The sequence below is a fragment of the Cetorhinus maximus genome, chromosome 16, assembly GCF_964194155.1.
Source record: "Cetorhinus maximus chromosome 16, sCetMax3.hap1.1, whole genome shotgun sequence".
Lineage (NCBI taxonomy): Eukaryota > Metazoa > Chordata > Chondrichthyes > Lamniformes > Cetorhinidae > Cetorhinus > Cetorhinus maximus.
The window spans coordinates 64,027,289-64,047,229 of NC_135894.1; the positions used below are offsets into that span (position 1 = coordinate 64,027,289).

Consider the following 19,941-nt stretch of genomic DNA (forward strand, 5'->3'; position numbering starts at 1 on the left):
AAACCTTTATTTTGACATTAAAAACATGTCCCATCTCATGTGACACAGTCACATGAGGGGACATGTTTCATTCAATTTTTACTGTATTTATTAATTTGTTTAAAAAGTGCTTCAATCTCCCTCAGACAGCACTGTGCCTCAGGGAGATTGAAGTGCTCTTCCGCACGCATGCATGAACTGTGCGCTAGGCCTGGATCTCCCTCCTCCCCCCGCCCACATAGGCAGCGCTGAGCGCTGCCACTCGCGATCCACATAGGGCAGCCCTTAATTGGCCCGCCTGCATGAAATCGCGGTGCAGAGCCGATCTCAAGCAGCGGTCAGCTCCCTGACTGCCTCCAGCCGCTCCCGCTGAGTCTGCCCGACGAGGGCAAAATTCAAGCCATAAGATCCAGAGAGGACTTGACAGGGTGGATGCTGAATGGATGTTTTCCCTTATAGAATAGAGAGAACTAGGGGACACAGTTTAAAACTACGGGGTCTCCAATTTAAGATGGAGATGAGAAGAATTTTTTTCTCTCAAAGGGTCGTGAATCTTTGGAACTTTCTTCCCCAGACAGTGGTGGCAGCAGAGTCAATGAATACTTTTAAGGCAGAGGTAGATAGATTCTTGACTCACAAGGGAGTCAAAGATCATCGGGGGTAGGCGGAATCTGGAGTTGAAGCCACAATCGGATCAGCCATGATCTTATTGAATGGCAGAGCAGACTCTTGGGGCCAAATGGTCTACACCTGCTTCTGATGCATATGTTAATATGTATGCCCGTATGTGCGTAAATAAGTGGATGAGCTCAGTGGAATTGTCAAGTCATTTAAAACCACAATCCCTTTAATGTTTTGAAAAAAGCCTGCTGTGGCTGTTTGCAATTTCACTAGCTGTCTGCTGAAATAAACCTGAGGGTTATCATTATAGGACTGATTCTACAACCCATTATCACAATTGGGGGTCCTGTAAATTCACAGTTTGATTGACAGCTTCATGTGGTTATAAAGTCTTTGATGTGGGGCAATGAACACAAATGTTTGTTTTCATAAGGGATTAAGTAATTGAAGGAACTTTAATGTATTCAATGGATTTTTATGACTGTGAAGTTTGCAAAAGATACTTAGAACGTCATTTTATTTCATTTCACCATGGCTCCTGACGCCTTCCCATGGTGGATGCTAGGTGAGTTGGCATGAAGGGTGTGAGGGGAAAGAGTGGTGGTTAGGGGTGGGTTATGGTTGGCATGCGTTAGCATTAAGTTGGTATAGAGGATATAACAGGCCATGAGGGACTGGGTAGAGGGGCATAGGTTGCCTGGAGGGTATGAGGGGCCATGGGGCTGGGTAGAGGGACATAGGCTGCATGGAGGGTATGAGGGCCCATGGAGCAGATAGAGGGGCATAAAGTAGCATGAGCTATCAAAGTAGGGGCACGGGGAGTGTGAGGGGCGGGGGGGTGGTGGTGGTGAGGGTGTTTGGGGGGCACGGGTGAGGGTTGGAGGGCTTTTAAAAAAGATTTCTTGCTTTTATTGTAACTGGGGCAAAATCCCAGAGTATTGAGGCGGGACTTTTTGCCAGCCTGCCTTAGCTCCAGGCAGCCCCTGTGACTGCCTCCGCACTATTTCTGGGGTTGGCAGACCTGACTCCAGTTAGCACCCCACTCCCCCCACCCCCAGAACGAAAATCTGAAGATCCAGGGCACTTTTTCCCGAGTTGGGTTTATAGCTGCTTAAGTATTGACTAAGTGTTGACCTGATGGAGCAATTCACATAATGGCCAATGTTTCCTCTAAGCCACATGACCAAGCAGCAAACTTAAGGTCCTCATGCCGTCCTTGCAAAAGTCTGCCCCTTGAAGCTGCCGCTTGTGTGGGGCTGTGCAACGTTATTTAAAGGGCCCAGGCACTTAAAGAAAACCAAAGTGGGTACATTGATAATGGCACTGTAGTCAAGTTTTTAGCACAGGTTGCTTCCGGCAATCCCAAGGATTCAGCCTGTTGAAAACTCTCATTGAGCCAACAAAGCCATTTTAAACCATGAGACTAATGAACATAGTCTATTAAAAGATATGCCAATTTAGATAATGTGAGGTGGAACACTATTATTATGTTCAATCTGTCTATTCAGCAAACTGTAACATAAAAGCATGCTGACACAGATCAGAAAGGGCAGAGACTGAAGTAAAACTTAAATCAAAAAGGATATGAATTAAATGCACTTTAAAAGGCAAAATTAAGAAGTGAAAAGTAGTAGTTGTAGTAAAATTACAAAATACAGTAACAGATGAAGGGATTAAGGCCTGGATTTTTGCAATGATGGATAGCCTATCCATCAGTGCGAAAATGGCAGATGAGCTCAAAAACTGAAAGTCCTGCCCCAGAACATGGCACTCACCAGTTTCGAAGGGGCAGGAATGGGCCCTGGGTCATAATTTGCATATGCACATTTCTCAGAGGCAGCTGCCTCCACTCATCTTGGTAACCCATGTGTGTGAATTGTGACTCGCACAGGTTAGACCTGCCAGGAACATGTCTGAACTTTGTGAGGTTCTGTGGGGAGGTGGGGTACCCTTTTAGAAAGGTAAGGTGCCCCTTTGGGGTCCTAGGATGCCTTTGGGGAGGTCAGGTGCCCTTTGGGGGAAGTCAACTGCCCTTGAGAGAGGTTAAGGTGCCTCTTTGGGATTGTTAAAAGTATGTATGAATCTGTGTAAGAAGTGCATAACTTGACATTAACTGTCAAGCTCATTGGAACTATCAAATGTGTCAAAATGAACTGTTAGAAGCAACTGTCAAAAATATCAAAATGAACTGTCAAGGCTTACTCCTGCTCCTAATTCATATGTATGTTCAGATGTAACTACCAAATTATTAAGGCATTTAAAACTCCTACCCCTTAAATCTTTGAAAAAAATGCATGGAGTGTTTAAGAAAAAATTGCTCGTTGTTTCTTCTATCTGTTGACATAAGGCTGAGGGCTACCATTACTGGATTTGAGCTGCATCACTGATTTCACAACTTTCCATTACCAAAGTAGGATGCTTTCTATTTCACAGTTTGATTGACAGCTCTAAGTGTTTACAGACTCTTCGAAGTTGGACTATGTATTCCAATGTTTGTTTTTATAAGGAGTTAAGCATTTAAATGAAATGTTTGTTTTTATAAGGATGTACTTGAAGGAATGTAAATGTAGTGAATGGGTTTTTTATGAATTTGAGTTTTTTCTTTTAAATAAAGTCTGCAATAGACACTTAGAACTCTATTTCATTTAATCTCAGCATAGATCCTGAGGTATGCCCATGGTGAATACTGGGTGAGTTGGCATGGTAGAGTAAGGGCAAAGGGTGATGGTTGGGGATCATGGGTTGTCAGGAATTGGTACTAAGTTGGCATAGGGGCTATAAAGGATCATGTAGGGTGGGTAGAGGGGCATATGTTAGCATGGAGGATTTGAGGGGCCATGGGGGTGGGTAAAAGGCATGAGGTGGCATGGGTTGGCATGGATGGGGCATGTGGTGTGTATGTGGAGGGTGTGGGGGGGTGAGGGTTGGAGGGCTGTTTTATGTTCTATTGCTTTTTTAAAATCTTGGACACAGTGCCAGAGCACAGAGGCAGGCCTTCAGCACAGCCTGCCTCTGTACCCGGCAGCCTCTGCACTCATTTCAGGGGTGATGGGCCTGACTCCCAGAGAACCCCGCCAACCCAGGATGAAAATCCCAACTTCTGGGGCACTTTCTCCAGTGTCGCATTTGCGAAGCTGGGAAATGTCCCGACTCCTGATTCAGGAGTGAAAATCCAGGCTGAAAGGTTCTAGGCCATGGATAGCTACGTGGGAAAAGCTTTGGGTATATTCAGTTAATAGTAGCGGATATTGTGTTTAATGTCTATTCACGTCTGAAGTTATATGGTGCATTCTGTTGTGAAATAATACAAGAAAAATGATAATGAATTGATAGAATAGTTAACAAATCCATAAATCTGTGGGTTATGACATCATAATAACATTATAAAAGTGAGTATTTTGTTTTTAATATACATCAAAAATGCAGACTCCATTTATGTTTATAAGCCAAGGCTGTTGCATGTCATGGTCACCTTCAGCTGCTATTGGTGTTCCCACTCCCTCTCTTTTATTAGAAACCCATCCTGATTCTCCGCTGATATTATCCCCTCAAGACTTTTCCTTTTGTAATACCTAGCTTATTCCTCACCACATGGCTGCAGCATGAACGGAAAGTTATTTCAGTCCATACATCAGTAGACTACGCAGTGTTTCTTCTCCTTTACTTCTTCAAAACATAATAGCTCAAACAGGCAGAATATCAGCCCAAGTAAATGTTTCAAATCAGCACCCCATGCAATTTCAATTTCTGAGGATCATTAATGATGAGAAAAGCAGACATTCTACAAATTTTAATTAAAGGAATCATTTTACCCCATGGTAGTCAGGTGCAAAATAGCACATGAGAAAGTTGGGAGGCTGCCAGCCAATAATGGTGCAGAGTAGAGGGCAAAATAATAAAACAAGCTGTAAAAGTGGGATGGAGGCAAAAAAATGAAGGGAGCACTTAAAGGACCATTTCTGTAATTTTTTGGAATAAAACTGTTGATGTAATTGGGGAGAAACATTTCTGCATCCTTGCACTGAAAGAGCACTATTATTAATGACCCTGAAAAAAATAAAAGAGATTTCTTTTTCTTATATCCCTTCTTGCTTATGTGTTAATGTTTATGAAAGACTGCCAGAAAGTTTTACCACTGTTTACCAGAAGGTGGCTAGGTATATAATACAAGAAAATGCTGACAATACCTTCAGAGTTCCTATGGGTTTTTGAGCAGACTTGCTCTCATCTGGTGTCTTATCCAGTGTGGCCCCATCCTCGGGGATCTCTGCCACTTCTAGAAGCAGGGCAAGAAACAGTGTGGCTCTTCACCAATCACATTGATGAATCTACAGTGAGACATGCGGGTGGAAATTTCATTCGCTAGTGCTTCTTCAACATTGATTCCCCAGGAGAAGGAAGCACCACGGGCCCTTACCCTAACTTCTTCAGTGATATCAATGAAGAAACCCACGCAACCTGTGCAGGAAGTGGCTCACAACGCCCGCCCCCTGTCCCTGGGCAGCACCAATTGAAGCGATGCTACGTGAACTAATTTTTCCCCTGCAGAGTCAAAGTCAGAAATTATAAAGCAAGAAACATAAATTAGATTTAAATCATGTATAGGAAGCAAAATAAAGATTAGGAAAGACAGGTTAGATTAAGAAGGAGAGATAAAGGAGTCATTCAGAAAAAGTAAAAAAAAAAATTAATTTTAAATCTCGAATGCTATTTAAATTCTGAAAGAATTAAATTCCTTACTTGTAAAATAAAATTTACAGGGCCAGAAAGGCAGTAATCATCAATTATACCATGCAGTCAAAAATCTACTTACTCCTGAATGCACCAGGTTCTAACTTTTTCTGGCGTGTTTAGTGGGTAACTAGTGGTAAGTACCACAACTTCATGCATTAATTTCAATGAGCCTGTTGGTGAAGAGTGTTATAGGGAAGCCTGTGGAGCAGTAAGGTACCTCTGACAGCAACTTGCAGATTCTCATGTTTATTATGTTTAAATAAGCAAGTGAGGATGCCACAAGTTTTTGTCCAATTTATTCTGTAACAACGATAAGCACTATTAGCCTTTTTGATATTATCAATGCAAGATTCAAGCCAACCTTTCACTATTTACTCCAAAAAAATTTCATAATTAAAAAAATTAAACCTCCTTTTTTTCCTCAATGGATAATAACCTCTCATTCCTGCCATTATTCTGAATTTCCATGGTACCCCTCCTATCACTCTAATATCCATATCACAATTACATTGCAGGGAATTGAGGCGAAGGGGGTTGGGGGTGGGGGGGAGTTTTGGAAGTCCACCCAAAACAGGTGCCAAGTGGGGCAGAGTGTCCACCGCACCTGCCCAATAGCTGCAGCAAGTAGACCGACCAATTTTCATATCATTGGTTAATGGCTCACATATTTTAGCAGCTTGTTGATTGGAGAGGCATGAAAATCCATTGGCTCCAGCATGAAGCCCAGCTTGTGCAGTTAGGGGAAAGGAGGAGAGGAGGCAATCCATTGGGTGGGGGATGGGGTGAGTGGGGAGAGGAGGGGAGGGGAGGGGAGGGGGTCAACTTTTGAGGAGATAGGAGGACTAGTAATGTGGCCCTTTTAGGTCATTCAACACCTAGTACCACTGAGTGCAGCATGTGTAGCACATGCTGTACCTATTGGTACATGAACATAGCACTGGGTGCGTGCAACTAGCGTAGGACCCTGATTTACATATTCTAATAAAGTCCACATATGGTTTGGCTGGAAATGCTAGCTGTCTATTTTGAGGTACTCCAGCAAATCATGGTGCACTTGCCTTCACCAGCCACCCCATTCGTATTGGAAAGCAGGGCAAGTGGCAGTTGGACATCACCCTTGACGTGTCCAAGACCACATGCAATACCCAAACTGCCCAAATTCAAGATACATATTCAAGATCACTTCATTGCTTTTGTATTCAATGTCCATACATATCAAATCCAGAAATATATTTGTCTTTTCTTTGACCTTTTCTATTGGATAAATTTATGGATCTATTTATACTTCCACTCTTAAGAATCCAGAGATTACCATTTTCTTCCTTTTACAGTTTTTTTTCCCAAAATGTTCTGCTTCAAAGTTCTTTGCATTGAACTTCACCTGCCAATTATTGTTCTGCGCCATTAACTAAACAACATCTTACTAGTCTCCTGTATTCTTCCTCACCGTATGCAATGCCACTTAATTTGATATCATCAGTGACTCAATGGCAATGAGTTTTAAGTAGGTGCTCCTGAAGTGGACAGAGTTCTTTCTTCTCCCTACATGGTAGTTTCCAATAATTAACCGTTACCTTGCAATACAAACCAAGAAAATGACTGTTGTGGTTGGTAGATTTAGGTGGGTTGTACCTATCAGGAAAGACTGAACAAAGGGGAAGACTGTGGATGAATCTGACAGAGGTCTTTAAGATTATGAAAGTGTTTGATGGGGTAGACATAGAGATGTTTCCACAGGTAGGCAAGATCAGAACTAAGTGCCAAAAATATAAGGTAGTCACTAATGAATCCAATGGGGAATTAAGGAGAAACATCTTTACCCAAGGGATGGTGAGAATGTATAATCGTTACAACAGGTGAGGAGACTAATATGGATGCACTTAAGGGGATGGTATATAAACACATGATGAAAGAAGGAATAGAAGGATGTATTGATGGGATTGGATGAAGAAAGGTCAGAGGAGGCTCATGTAGAGCATTAACATGACTTGGACCAATTGGGCCAAATATCCTGCTTCTCTGCTATAAATACTTTATAATGCAAACCAAGAAAATGACCTTTGTGGTCGGCAGTTTTAGACCAGAATATTTGCCAATTTGGTCTTAATTTGTGTTATCAGCAGTGGCGGAAAATGATTTAGAAAGAGAAGCTTGGGATTAAGCAGTTTACAGTTTTGAGGGAGATGTTAATGTTAACACTTGCCGCAGAATATGTGAAAAACAAGTTATCATGGAAATGATGGATTTCACTTGGAAAGCAAAGACAACTTTTGGAAAGGTAAAGGGAAGTACTCTAAAGTCTCTGACGCCGCATTCAAACTAAATACAAACTAACTCAGATAGGGTAAGGATCTACTCGCTTATGTTTGCTTCACTCCTGATTCCTTCTTTACTTTTGGTAGGGCGATGCGAAAGCTAATACATTTTCAAATTGTAGTTATTGTTATTTAATGCTTTGTAGTTGCTCCCACCTCTACTTCATCCTTCCCAAATGGACTCCCACATATTAACAATCTTTTTTGGTCAGGAGGTAGTTTTGTTTACTTCACAAACATCTCCTATCTCATCACTAGCATTGCCTGGGTGTGCAGCTAAAGGGATGTCCTGTCTAGTTGTATTTCTTCTCAATCGCAGGAGGCAAAACAACAAAGACTGAAAAAGTCATCAATTAAGGAAAGCCAGAGCATTCCAGTTCCTTTAGGTTGAAAGTTTAACTTAAGTTCAGTACAGTGAAGCTCCAATACAGGGCTTCACATCATAGCATAACTTTCTAGAATGCTGCTCTAGCACATAATTATTTCAGATTTAAAAAAAATCATAATCATAGCTGTTTAATTTCATAAATTATAACAGATTAGCATACTTCGGATAAGCTAGAAACGACCTACAATTAATAAGCAATCACAATCAAACCATCTTGTATCAGGTCAACAATGCAATTTGCCTTCCTATTTCGTTACAATTTACACAAACTAAACTTGAATCAATCCTTCAATCTCTTCAGATGTACATTGCAAGATTTCTATGATCCTCTCTGCTCCATTTCTCATTTTAACCTTCTTTAAGTTAAGATATTCTTTCATTTGTCTTTACTTCAAAACTTTTTAATGTCGTGTACCCTTTCAAGATGCCACCATGGCAGTGTTTTTCAATTTGGCTACATTTATATACAATAAATGACTTTTCTGAAAAACTGATACTGCTGCTTTGAACTCTAGATGTTTGGTTAAATTTCACCCACTGTATTTTGCAACAGAGCTGTCAGAAGAAAGGTCCATAAAGGAACAAAAGGTTGGTCAACTTCTCCCCACTTACAAGCAATGCCTGGCACCTGCCATCCATTGATTAATAGAAATAGCTTTCAAAGAATGCAAACTTGACAAAAATCAATAACGAGAAGCTGAGTGCCATTCTTCACTGTCAAAACAAATCCTACCTCCAAAAAAACATCCCACCAAGTCTTTCTGTGACACGTACCACAGTTTGATGATTGACCTGAATCACTTCATCCCCAGCGTGGATTTTCTTGCACCGATCCGCAGGAGACTTTATGAAGGGAGGAAAAAAAGGGAAACCCAGTTGAAGAAAAATAAAATCATTATCAAGTTAAATATGCAACATTTACTCACTTCATTAAATATTTCTGCTTCCTCTCTTTATTTTATACAAACAAATAAATGATGTTTGGCATTGCTAAAGTAACAAGTAGTGAAAATAACACTAATATTTTACCCCTCTAATGTTTCATTTGTGCTGCTGATTACATTTTAATTCAGTTAATTGCTATTCAATTTCTAAATGCAGTTTTACGTGGCAAAATAGAGGACAGCAATCTTCTGGAGTACTGCATATGTATATCTGGTTCCAAGTATTACTTGATTACTTGATCTATTCAACTTCAGTTTATGCACTACACAACATTCCAGAAGGACACTTAAATGTAGTGTATTGGATAAGATTCCTAACATAGCAAACTACATCAGAATTTTTTTATATTGGGTATTGTAAATACTGGTAAGGGTACATACAAACTTGCAGAAATTTTACATCACTCACGCAATGTTTTCTGTTTGCTAAATGTAGTTCCACAAAATTACCAATAAGACATTTTTTTCAACTTGGATAACTCATTGGAACGTCCAATGACTCTCTTCAGGTACCTGCCCTGAAAGGGCGTTGGCAACCATGGACTTCGGTGATTGGCCCATGATTATGCTTGGCAAGGTACTGCAGTGGTTTGCAGTTGTCTTCTGCAGATGGCTGACTAGGAAACTCTCCTGCTCTTATCTCCTGTCAGAGGTATATTGGAAGGATTTACAGATTGAAAATCAACCTGTTTGGCCACATAATGACACATCTTCCATGCCCATCAAGTCCTGAAGTGGGACTTGAACCCAGAGCTCCTGGCCCAGGAGTAGGGACACTACAAGCAGTGTCCTTACTCAGGTTCCTATGTGTCCAATAACTATCCTTGTTATATTTTACATGATGATCTTGGTTTTATTTTATTTTCAGGAATAAAGAACAGTAATCGAAAAATATATGTGTTTAGAAAACAAACATTAAAATGCTAGTTAACATTGGTTACTTTCCTCTTATCCAAATGATTGAATAAGGGATGGAAGACCTGTGCTTTCCCTGATTCAAGATTTTGGGGGAGAAATACTTTTGCATAGCACCAGGATACGCAGACTTAGATTCATTCCCCGGGGAACAACAGCACGATTAGTGGCCTGTGGGGCTACCTGCTCCTGCAGCTCAACATGTCTGCACAGCCCTGCTAGAAATGGTACTACATGGACAGATTTCTCCCCTTGTGACTTACTATCAAGTTCATTGAGCATCAATATGCAGCTGCAGCTACATTCAGCCGCTTTAGCAAAAGGAGGAGCACCGAGGTGAGTTGTTAAACTTGGTTCACAAACCAAGGGATTGTGGTAGTGAAATCCACTACTGACCCTAACTTAATGCCAGAGGCCCTACCAGGTACTAACAAGGTCAACACAGAACTCTGTAGTTGAATTGCTTTTTGGACCTTTGATGCTTTCAGCACAGAGATACTGCTGATCTGGTTGCCACTGACCTCTATGCTACTCCATGCATGCTGCTGTTGAAGGAAATCTCCTCATAAGATCCAACAATCCAACAGGCATCTGTCAGGTTTTAGATTCTCTCCCTCATGTTTGTCTGTAGCATTCTCCAAACAAATTGAGGCTGAACTTGATTGTATTTTGGAGGTTGGACATCAATAGCCAGGTTATTCATGAGATACACAACTGAGATCTCTACTGGTGCCACCACATTGGTTAATATTAATGCACCCAATGGTTGCTCTGTAACATTCCTTAAGTGGGAGACCGCAGTACATATTTGGATATTTGGCTGTTGGAACTCCTCCAAACTGCTCAGAACGCCTTCAATATAGTGTACGAACTAGCAAGACCTTAGTTTGGTCCTAGACCTCGGTCAGTTTCCTCTTGCAAGCATGTTAACTAACATTTGTATTTCCATATAATGCAGCAGGGATGCTCAGTAAGGTGAACTTTCACGCTGCATCAGCCAGATCTTGGTTCACTACCCCTTCCTCATCATTGTTTGATGACTCACCCTGTGATAACGTTTAGAGTCAGTTCTCCTGTAGTGTGTGTATCTGTATTGGTTCCTGGTGCCAGGGGTGACACTATGAGTACTGCTCTTCAGGATTGGTTAGAGTATGACAATGCTCTTCAGCAGTATGAGGGAAAACACTTACATACATTTGGCACTATATTATCATTTCATGAACTGTTATACACTTTCGCACAAGCACTAGGTGGGGGCAAACTAACATAAGATATAACACCAATCATAGTCCATCCCAATAATATGATACAAACCTGGACTCACCCCAAACATCTGCAGATACCTTTATTTCTAAGCTCTGCTTTTTGAACAGATCTATAGTAGCTTGCTCATCCGTAATGAACGGTCACATGTGGGGCTACACCAGCTGTTCTGCACAGCCGCCTCCAATTATATGTAAGTATAACCCTTAAACCATTGAGAACAGGGATGGACACTGGATAATTTGCCTCAGGGAACTTCATGTAGTACATTTCCAGGTCCATTATGTCATGTGCCAGGAAATGTTGATAGCTCTATAATATTTGTTCCTATTACTTTGCTTTCTACATGCTTGCTAACAGCTCTATGTCAATAAGGCATTTTTGGCAGACATTTTAACTTACTACTTTCCTTCACACTATCACACACGATGCATTCTTAATTCACCATATTCATGCTTTACCTCTGTTCTTCAAGTAGTACAACTTCTTCATTCTTCCTAAGTCTTGCATGCCATTGACACATTGCTGATTCTCTCAGTCATAGTCTAGGACACTAGTCTGCCTGCTAAACTTAGAGGCCGTCATACCCTACCAAAAGTCTGCTAGTGTTTCTATAATAACAGTAATCAACAACTTGTTCAGACCCTGGTATATAAGTTGAACTTTTTCTACAAATTATTGAGCCATTCTTAACATATTCTTCATTTTCCTCAAATGATTTCACAGACTTTGACATTTATAATGACTGAGTGAGTGGCCTGTTAGCTGCTTAATCAGCATGAATTAATCATCATCGAACTGTACAGAACAAAGGGAATGGTCTTTTGATCCACTGTATCCACATCAGCATCTCTCACTGAGTCCCATTCACGAATCATCTGATCCCATTGGCGGCAGCCATCATGGCGGGTGAGGAGGAAGGCCAAAAATTGGTTTCACCCCATCAGGAAACCAGTTTGTGATCGTCTGCTCCACTCGTCAATGGCAGACCGCGTTTCCCACCGCCACATGTCAGGAACCTAATTTCAATACTTTAGCATCTCATTATAAGCCCTGCTCACTGGAATTGTCCACCCACGTTGGCGTGACTTCAAAATGGCGTGCTTCATGATTGCCTTTAAAAGGCGTGCACTTGGCAACCTGAACTTCGAGGGGAACTCGGAGGTGAGTGCACACAACCTTGGGCAGCGCTCGTGAACATTGCCCGGAGGATATCAAGGAAGAGGCGCTGTGTATGCAGGGGTGAGGGGGCACGGTGTGGTTGGTGCGGTAGTGCGGGGACAAGACATCGCAGACTGAAGGAAGTACAAAAGCACATGCCATAGGAGTTGATGAGGGAAGAATTTGTCAAAATTGAGCATTTTTCCTCAGTTGAGATTGTTCAGCTGCAGCTCCAATGACATGTTTGGAGTTGGGCCTCTGAAAGTTTTCTGCCCACTCAAGCAACACAAAAACATGAAAATGCTACCAAATGCTCCAGAAGTTTTGACCCCTCAGGTGCAGGCTGCAAATCTGCAAATTCATATGCGTTTTATGGGGGAGCAGAGCAATTAGCTGACTGGGCAAGTAGTACAATCCCCTTGCGAAAGGTGGCGATGGTGCAGACACTGGGGAGATGCTGATGGCCCTTTGTAATGTCTTTATTAAGGTTTAGACCAGTATCCATTATGGCTTACGCTAACAGCGCAGCCTTGCAGTGTGGTTTAGCAGAATGCCTGGGCCTGGAGTGAGAGCACAACATGCAGTCCAGTGGAAAAAGCTGCCACCAATCAGTCAAGTGGAGTGGGGAGGAGGTGGGTGGGGTTTCGGACAGCCATGAAGCGCAATACAAACTGGCCATCCATGTGGTGGCCAGCACTCTCCAGCATGCAATAGGGGCCTTCATACTTAACCAAGAGAGGTTCTTAGGACACATTTGCCAACCCAGCATCTCTCTCTTTGAAACTGCGGGAGGGGAACATCAGGATCATGGAGCCTGGTGATTAAGCGATATGCCTCATGGCTTACAGGGAGCTGAGAGGAAGGGCTGTGCAGCAGAGGTGCCTGGCTCGGCAAAGGGAGTAGCACCTCCCTCAAGATGAAGGGGTGGCAGGGCCTGCTGCGCACGCAACTGAAGATTCACAGCAAGCTGTTACACATAGGTACTTTGCTATACTCAGGGTCTTTAGATAGCACTTGTCATTCCTGCAGATGGCTTAGAACCGGTATTGCCGAAGACTGCGCATGTCTAGGGAACTGGTTGGTCACATATGCCACCTGCTGCAGGATTTGGCGCCACGGGGACATGGAGAGCATCCACAGCCAGTGGCCGTGCAAGTGACTGCGGTGTTCAATTTTTACACCAATAGCTCCTTCCGGGGCTCCACAGGTGACCTGTGCGGGATCATGCATGCTTTCATGCACAAGTGTATCCAGGAGGTCATAGACGCCATCTCCGTGAAAGCACAGAACTTTGGGCATTTTGCCCGGGATCAAGAAAGTTAGAAAGCAAGAGCGCTGGTATTTGCGCAGGTCTCTGGTTTTCCACAGGTGCAGGGTGCCATCAACTGCACTCACATGGTGCTTAGATCTCCTTTGCAACAAGCAGTCAACTGCATCAACTGCAAGGGCTTCCACTTGCTGAATGTTTAGCTGGTGTGCGACCACCACAAACGCATCCTACAAGTGTGTGCACGATTCCAAGGAAGCATCCATGACTCCTACATCCTTAGCAAGTCTCAGATCCCTGATGTCCTCCAGGGTCCACAGAGGCTGCAAGGTTGGCTCCTCAGGGTCAAGGGCTACCCACAGAGGACATGGCTGATGTCGCCTATACAGCAGCCTTAGACTGCAGCAGAGTGACAGTATAATGAGACTCATGCCATGACCCAGATTTTGGTGGAGCAAACAATAGGCATTTTGAAAACAAGGTTCCAGTGACAGATCCGATGGAGCACTGCAATACAGTCCCCAGAGGGTATCGTGCATTAGCTTGCTGCATGCTACACAACCTGGTGCTGCAATGGGAGGACAACCCGGTTGAGGAGGAGAACTACACGTCTCCTTCGATGAGGAAGAAATCGAAGGCGATGATGGTGATGAGGTCCTCGAAGGCGAGAATACTGGCATTGAGTCCCACCTCAAATGCGTTGAGAGCACACAGAGAGAATGACGGAACTCTGTGACGCCTGCCCACGACATTCTGGCAGCAATGACAAGCACCATCGATATGCAGTCATCACTAATGTGTCCAGTGAGTGTGAAGCTGCACCATCACTTTGGTCCGAAGGTTACACATTGCACAGGGAAGAGGTCCTGGACTGAGACACCTGTCTTTATCTTGTGCAGGTTTCACATCTGAGTGACACGAACACTGTTCATCAGAACAAGGAGCCATGGGCAAGGAGACATTCTTGGGAGTTTATTGACAATAATGAACATTGTGTACAAGTGAATAACGTCCATGCCCAGGCTGTGCAACTACATCTTCTTAACCTTCCTAACACTGCCACTACATCTTGGTGCTCCCCCGACATCCATAGCGGAGGCGGAGGCAGCCTGCTGACTGCTTCGCCCTGACTGTGATGACCTAGGTGGGCATCCTCTGGAGAGCCCCGACCTGCTTTGGGTGTCCTCCTGTTGGCTAGTTGTACCCTCCTCTGCCTGTTGAGCTGGATATGCTGCGGTCACAGAAAGATGGGATTTGGATTGGCCGGACATTCCCAGAGTCACCTGGGTGGATGTTCCCAGGGTGTTGAGCTGTTGGTCATCTTCCCTAAGGCTGCCTGATGGTCCCTGGCTGACTCCTTGAGGAGAAGGGGAAGCTGGAGTGAGATCAAGCTGCCCGGCACCCCTCTTGCGTTGAGACTGCTGGAGGCCAACTATGGCATCAGCGATGGAGTTCAGCCCGTGAAGCAGTGCAGGACCAAAGTCCTGGACCAAGGTCTCCATGGCAGCCCCATTCTGCCTGCCAGTGTTGACATTGATGCACTGGCATGCCGCACTATCACCCTGGGCTGAAGGCGGACAGACTCCTCCATCGTCCCTTGCAATCTAAGGGTGCACCAGGCATCCCTTCCCAATGTTTCTATGATTGCCTTTGCAGCTCCACCAACTGATTGAGGACCGAGTCCAGAAGCTCATCATCTGACCTGGACTCAGCAGACTCCTTGCCTCCAGCAGTCCTCCGAGCGCCACAAGGGCACAGAGCTCGGATATCCCTGCCTCTGCCTCTTGTGAAATAGATTGTGTGGTGTGTTTACCAGATTGTGATCCTGAGGCTACTCCACATTTAGGTCCCACCGAGGTGTGTGTTGCTGCGCTGGTGGAGGCTGTGGGTGAGCACTGTGACGGATCTTCAATGATGTTGCCCATAGGATCCCATAGGTGCTCTCGGTGTTGGGGTCGGGGTCAAGGTTGCCTGACGGCGACATGTCAGGTGTGCTTAGGAAAAAAATGTGTGTAATGTGTCTGCCAAGCATTATTAGTGCTTGGCAGCCACATTACACACAGAATAATGGACTCAAACTAGCGCTGAGAGAGGGATGATGTGGTGAGGATCCTCACGTGGCTGTTTGCCTCTGACCTCACTGTCGCCACAGGAACGGTTAACATCCTCTCCGATCAGCTCCAAAGCTCAACTCTCGAATGGAGTGAGGACCTTAAAGTCTAGCACTCCATGCTCGGTCTGAGCAAGGCGCATGCCAGGCCAAATGAGAAGGATGGCAGGTGTGCATGTGTGCTGAGTGGAGCCATGGATAGGAATGAGGAGGCAGTCTCCAGAGGAGATGAGGCTAGATGGAGATGTGAGGGTGTGTGTGAGAGAGTGATTGGTGATGTCCCTTGAGTTGGCAGTGAGTGAGATACCAGTGAATGTGTGATGGGCTTGTGAGTATGTGAGTTGAGATTGATGAGATGGTTGCCATATCCTGGCAGCACGGATGAGATCATTCATCCGTTTTCTGCACTCGATGGCCAGCCTCTTGTGTGCAGCATTGGCAGTGACCACCTCTGTCGCCGCCTCCCAAGCCGGAGCAATGAGGCTGATGGGCCTCCTGCAGCCAGAGGGGGTAGAGGACTTTGCAGTGGGCCTCCACAGCATCCAGAAGGTATCCCAGGGATATATCACTGAATCGGCAGGCTGCAATCTTCCAGGCTTTTGGGGCCATATTTTCAGCGGAGTAGTCCTGGGCTGCAGGCAATGAGAAGTGTGCGTGGAGCTGCATTTTAAATATGGCAGCCAGCATGAGGGAGTGGCGAGGTAACGATGTGGCGGGCCAATCGGAGGCCTGACGCCAGCAATCCAGCATATTTCCCAAGACTGCATAATTTGTGAGGCAGGAAGGGGACGGTACGGCGTGAAAACCTGACATTGCGGCCAGCGGATAAAACCACTACCGCACTTGATGCAAATCTTGGACGATTCTGCCCCCTGTCTTTTTCCAATGACATTTTAAATGTTTCCTTTTCAAATTTTTATCTGCTTCTTTTTAAAAGGGACTATGGATAATGTTGTTTGCCATTAATGATTGTTTTATAAAAACCTGTTCTCAGAATGTGGGCATTATTAACAAGCTGGCATTTGTTGCCCTTCCCTAGTCATCCCAGGAAGGTGATGGTGTGCTACCGTCTTGAACTGCTGCTGTCCTAGGAGGTCTATGCCAACAGGGACAAGTAAGGTAAGACTCAAATTTAAACCTATTCTGGGCCCCACTCCCAGTCCCATCCTACTTTTTCTTAAGTCCTACCTAGCCTTGGCACACCCTTTGTTCTTCCTTTGGTCATACCAGTCATTTTAGCCAGTTACCACCTGAGAAAGAGGTCAATGCTACAGAAGGCCATGTTGGAGAATGAAGTACATATTCTCAGAAGAAATCTGACTATTACCAAAGAACATGCAGAAAATCAAAGGAATGGATTAAAAATAGCAAGATTCAACTAAAGCGTGAGGGGCAAAATATGAGTACAAGATAGGGATAAGCAACAAATGCTGGCCTTGCCAGCAATGCCTATATTCTATGAAAGAATTAAAAAGGAAAAGAAAAAATATACAGTAGCAGAGGAAGACAAAACAAATTGAATAAAGAAACATGTCAAGGAGACAGACAGCATTATCAATAACACAAAAGGTAAAGAGATCACAGATAAAAAACTGCAAAAATACACATGGGAGAATGCACAGATTTGACACAAATACATCTATGGGCAAGTCTCTTTGAATCATCATAAGCGACAGCAAGGACATCTAGCAATATATAGGATTCGTGACCATTCAGAAAATATTGATACTAAAATCATAGGTGTAGATTTTCATCTTCACCATCTAAGTGGTAATCTGGCAGAGCCAATCACCCACCTTTTATAGAACTCTCCTGACTTTCAACCCAAAATTGATTCCAAATTTATTGAAATGAATGGGATAAAAATTGGACAGGTTCCATAATCAGGCAGGTGATCTGCTCATTCAGATTCCAACACATGCAGTGAGGATGAAAATTTACCCTACCATACTTGGAAAAATTGCATCAGTTATTACTCTTAAAAAGCAAAATTTGTCCTATTGCATTTCAATTACACACTAACAAAAACATGGGGCAGAATTTCCCCCCCGTTGGGGGTGAGGTTTAGGAGCGGGCGCATGGAGGCATGCCTCCAATCGGCGCTCCCAATTGGGGGCGCGGCGCCATTTTACGTGGGCAGGCCAATTAAGGCCCACCCAGTGTGACATCTGCACAGAAGCACTATGCGCTCCCTGTACGGGTGGGGGTGGAGGGAGATTCTCTGAGCTGGGAGTGCGCTCTTTCGCGCACGCATACTAAAGAGTGCACTCATCTCCCTGAGGCTAAGTGCTGCCTCAGGGAGATCGGCTCCTGTCTGAAAAAATTTTAAAAACAGAAGAAATAAATTTCCCTGACATGTCCCCTCATGTGACACCGTCACATGAGTTGGGACATGTCCATCACTTTCATTGACAATTTTATTGGCAATTTAAAAACCCACATGAAACCTCATCGCGCCTGTGGATGAGGTTTCATGCTTTTTCTTAAGCCCGCCAGGGCTCCCGGCCTGCACGCCAACCTTAAGGTTGGACAGGCAGGTCCATTAATTATTTTAACTACTTTGTCAATGGCTTCAATTGGCCATTGACAGGTCTGCGGGCGCACGGCTGATTCTGCTGAGCCCCCGCTGACCTGAAAATTGAAATGAGGTGGGGTGACGTCAGGAGTTCCGCCCAACATCATCCCGCGTCATTTTATGCGTTGGTGAGTGGGGCCCGCTCACCGACCGGGAAATCATGGTCATGGAATTTTATTCAATAAAGACAGAAAACTCTACAAACTGATGGAGAGTGCACACCCAAAATACAATAGCCTTTACAGATGCTGCTTGACATTTATGTACTTCCAACATTTTGTCATAGAGTCAGAGGTCTACAGCACAGAAAAAGGCCCTTCGGCCCATCAAGTCTGCGCCGGTCAAACAAGCCTATTCTAATCCCATTTTCCAGCACTAGGCCCATAGCCTTGCATGCCATGGCATCACAAGTGCACATCCAAATGCTTCTTAAATGTTATGAGGGTTTCTGCCTCTACCACCCTTTCAGGCAGTGAGTTCCAGATTCCCACCACCCTCTGGGTGAAAAAATTCACTCTTTTTTTCTTTTTCTTTCAGATTTCCAACATATGCAGTGCTTTCTGGTTCCTTTACTTAATTTCATTCAGTTACCTGTTTGATGGAATGGGCTAAATTATACAGCAACCACAATATTTTATTCAAACAGATACTAAACACTGACATATTGCATAGGCGCCTTCATGAATTATAAATAAGCATATCATTGAATAAATTTCATGCAATTTACTTGCGTGCTGCATTTTACAGTGAAGGAATTAAGCTTTTTGGAGACTGCACTGTTAACTAGTGCAAGTCAGATTTCACTTCTAAATCCTACATAAGCTGGTACCATGCCAAATTTCATGTACAGTGTTATGTAATGCCTCCCCCTCACCTGTATAGTGCAGCTCGCCCACATGACTATTCGGGTGGCCTGTCATCTTGAAGTTTTCAGTGTTAGTTGAAAAGTTTAATTTTTGTTTTGGCTTGTTGCATAATTCAATCAACATTTTTACGGGTGCATTACTTCCTCTCATATCATAGAATAGTTACAGTGCAGGAGGAGGCCATAGAGCCTGTTGAGCCCAAAAGCAACTCCCCTGCCCTTTCCACGCAGACCTTCAAATTTTCTTGCTTCAGATGCTTAACCAAATCCCTTTTCAAAGCCCCAATTGAATCTACCTCCACCGCACCCTCAGGCAGTGTATTCCAGATCCTAACCACTTGCTGCGTAAAGAAAAGTTTTTCCTCATGCCGCTGTTGGTTCTTTTGCCAATTGCCTTAAATCAGCGTCCTCTGGTTCACGACCCTCCGCCAATGGGAACAGTTTCTCTCTATTTATTCTGTCTAGACTCCTTATGATTTTGAACACTTGTATCAAATCTCCATTCAGCCATCTCTTCCCTGAGGAGAATAAGCCCAGTTTCTCCAATCAATCCAGCTAATTGAAGTCCCTTATTTCTGGAATCATTCATATAAATCTTTTCTGCACCCTCTCTAATGCCTTCACATCCTTCCTAAACGTGGTGTCCAGAATTAGACATAATAGTTCTTTTGTGGCTGAACTGGAGTTTTATAAAGGCTCATCATAACTTCCTTGCTTTTGTACTCTTTGCCTCTATTTATAAAGCCCACAAACCTATGCCTTTTTAATCACTTTCTCAGCCTGCCCTGCCACCTTCAATGTCTT

At 43.8% G+C, this 19,941-nt stretch overlaps 1 protein-coding gene across 1 annotated transcript in view; it reads right to left on the reverse strand.

Moving 5' to 3' along the window:
• The window catches only part of cnksr2a (connector enhancer of kinase suppressor of Ras 2a), a 579,431-nt gene that overhangs the window by 246,977 nt on the left and 312,513 nt on the right, over positions 1 to 19,941 (reverse strand). The window contains exon 8 of the mRNA XM_078559925.1: positions 8,812 to 8,880. Within this exon, the coding sequence (XP_078416051.1) occupies positions 8,812 to 8,880 (69 nt within the window). The remainder of the gene's footprint in view (positions 1 to 8,811; positions 8,881 to 19,941) is intronic.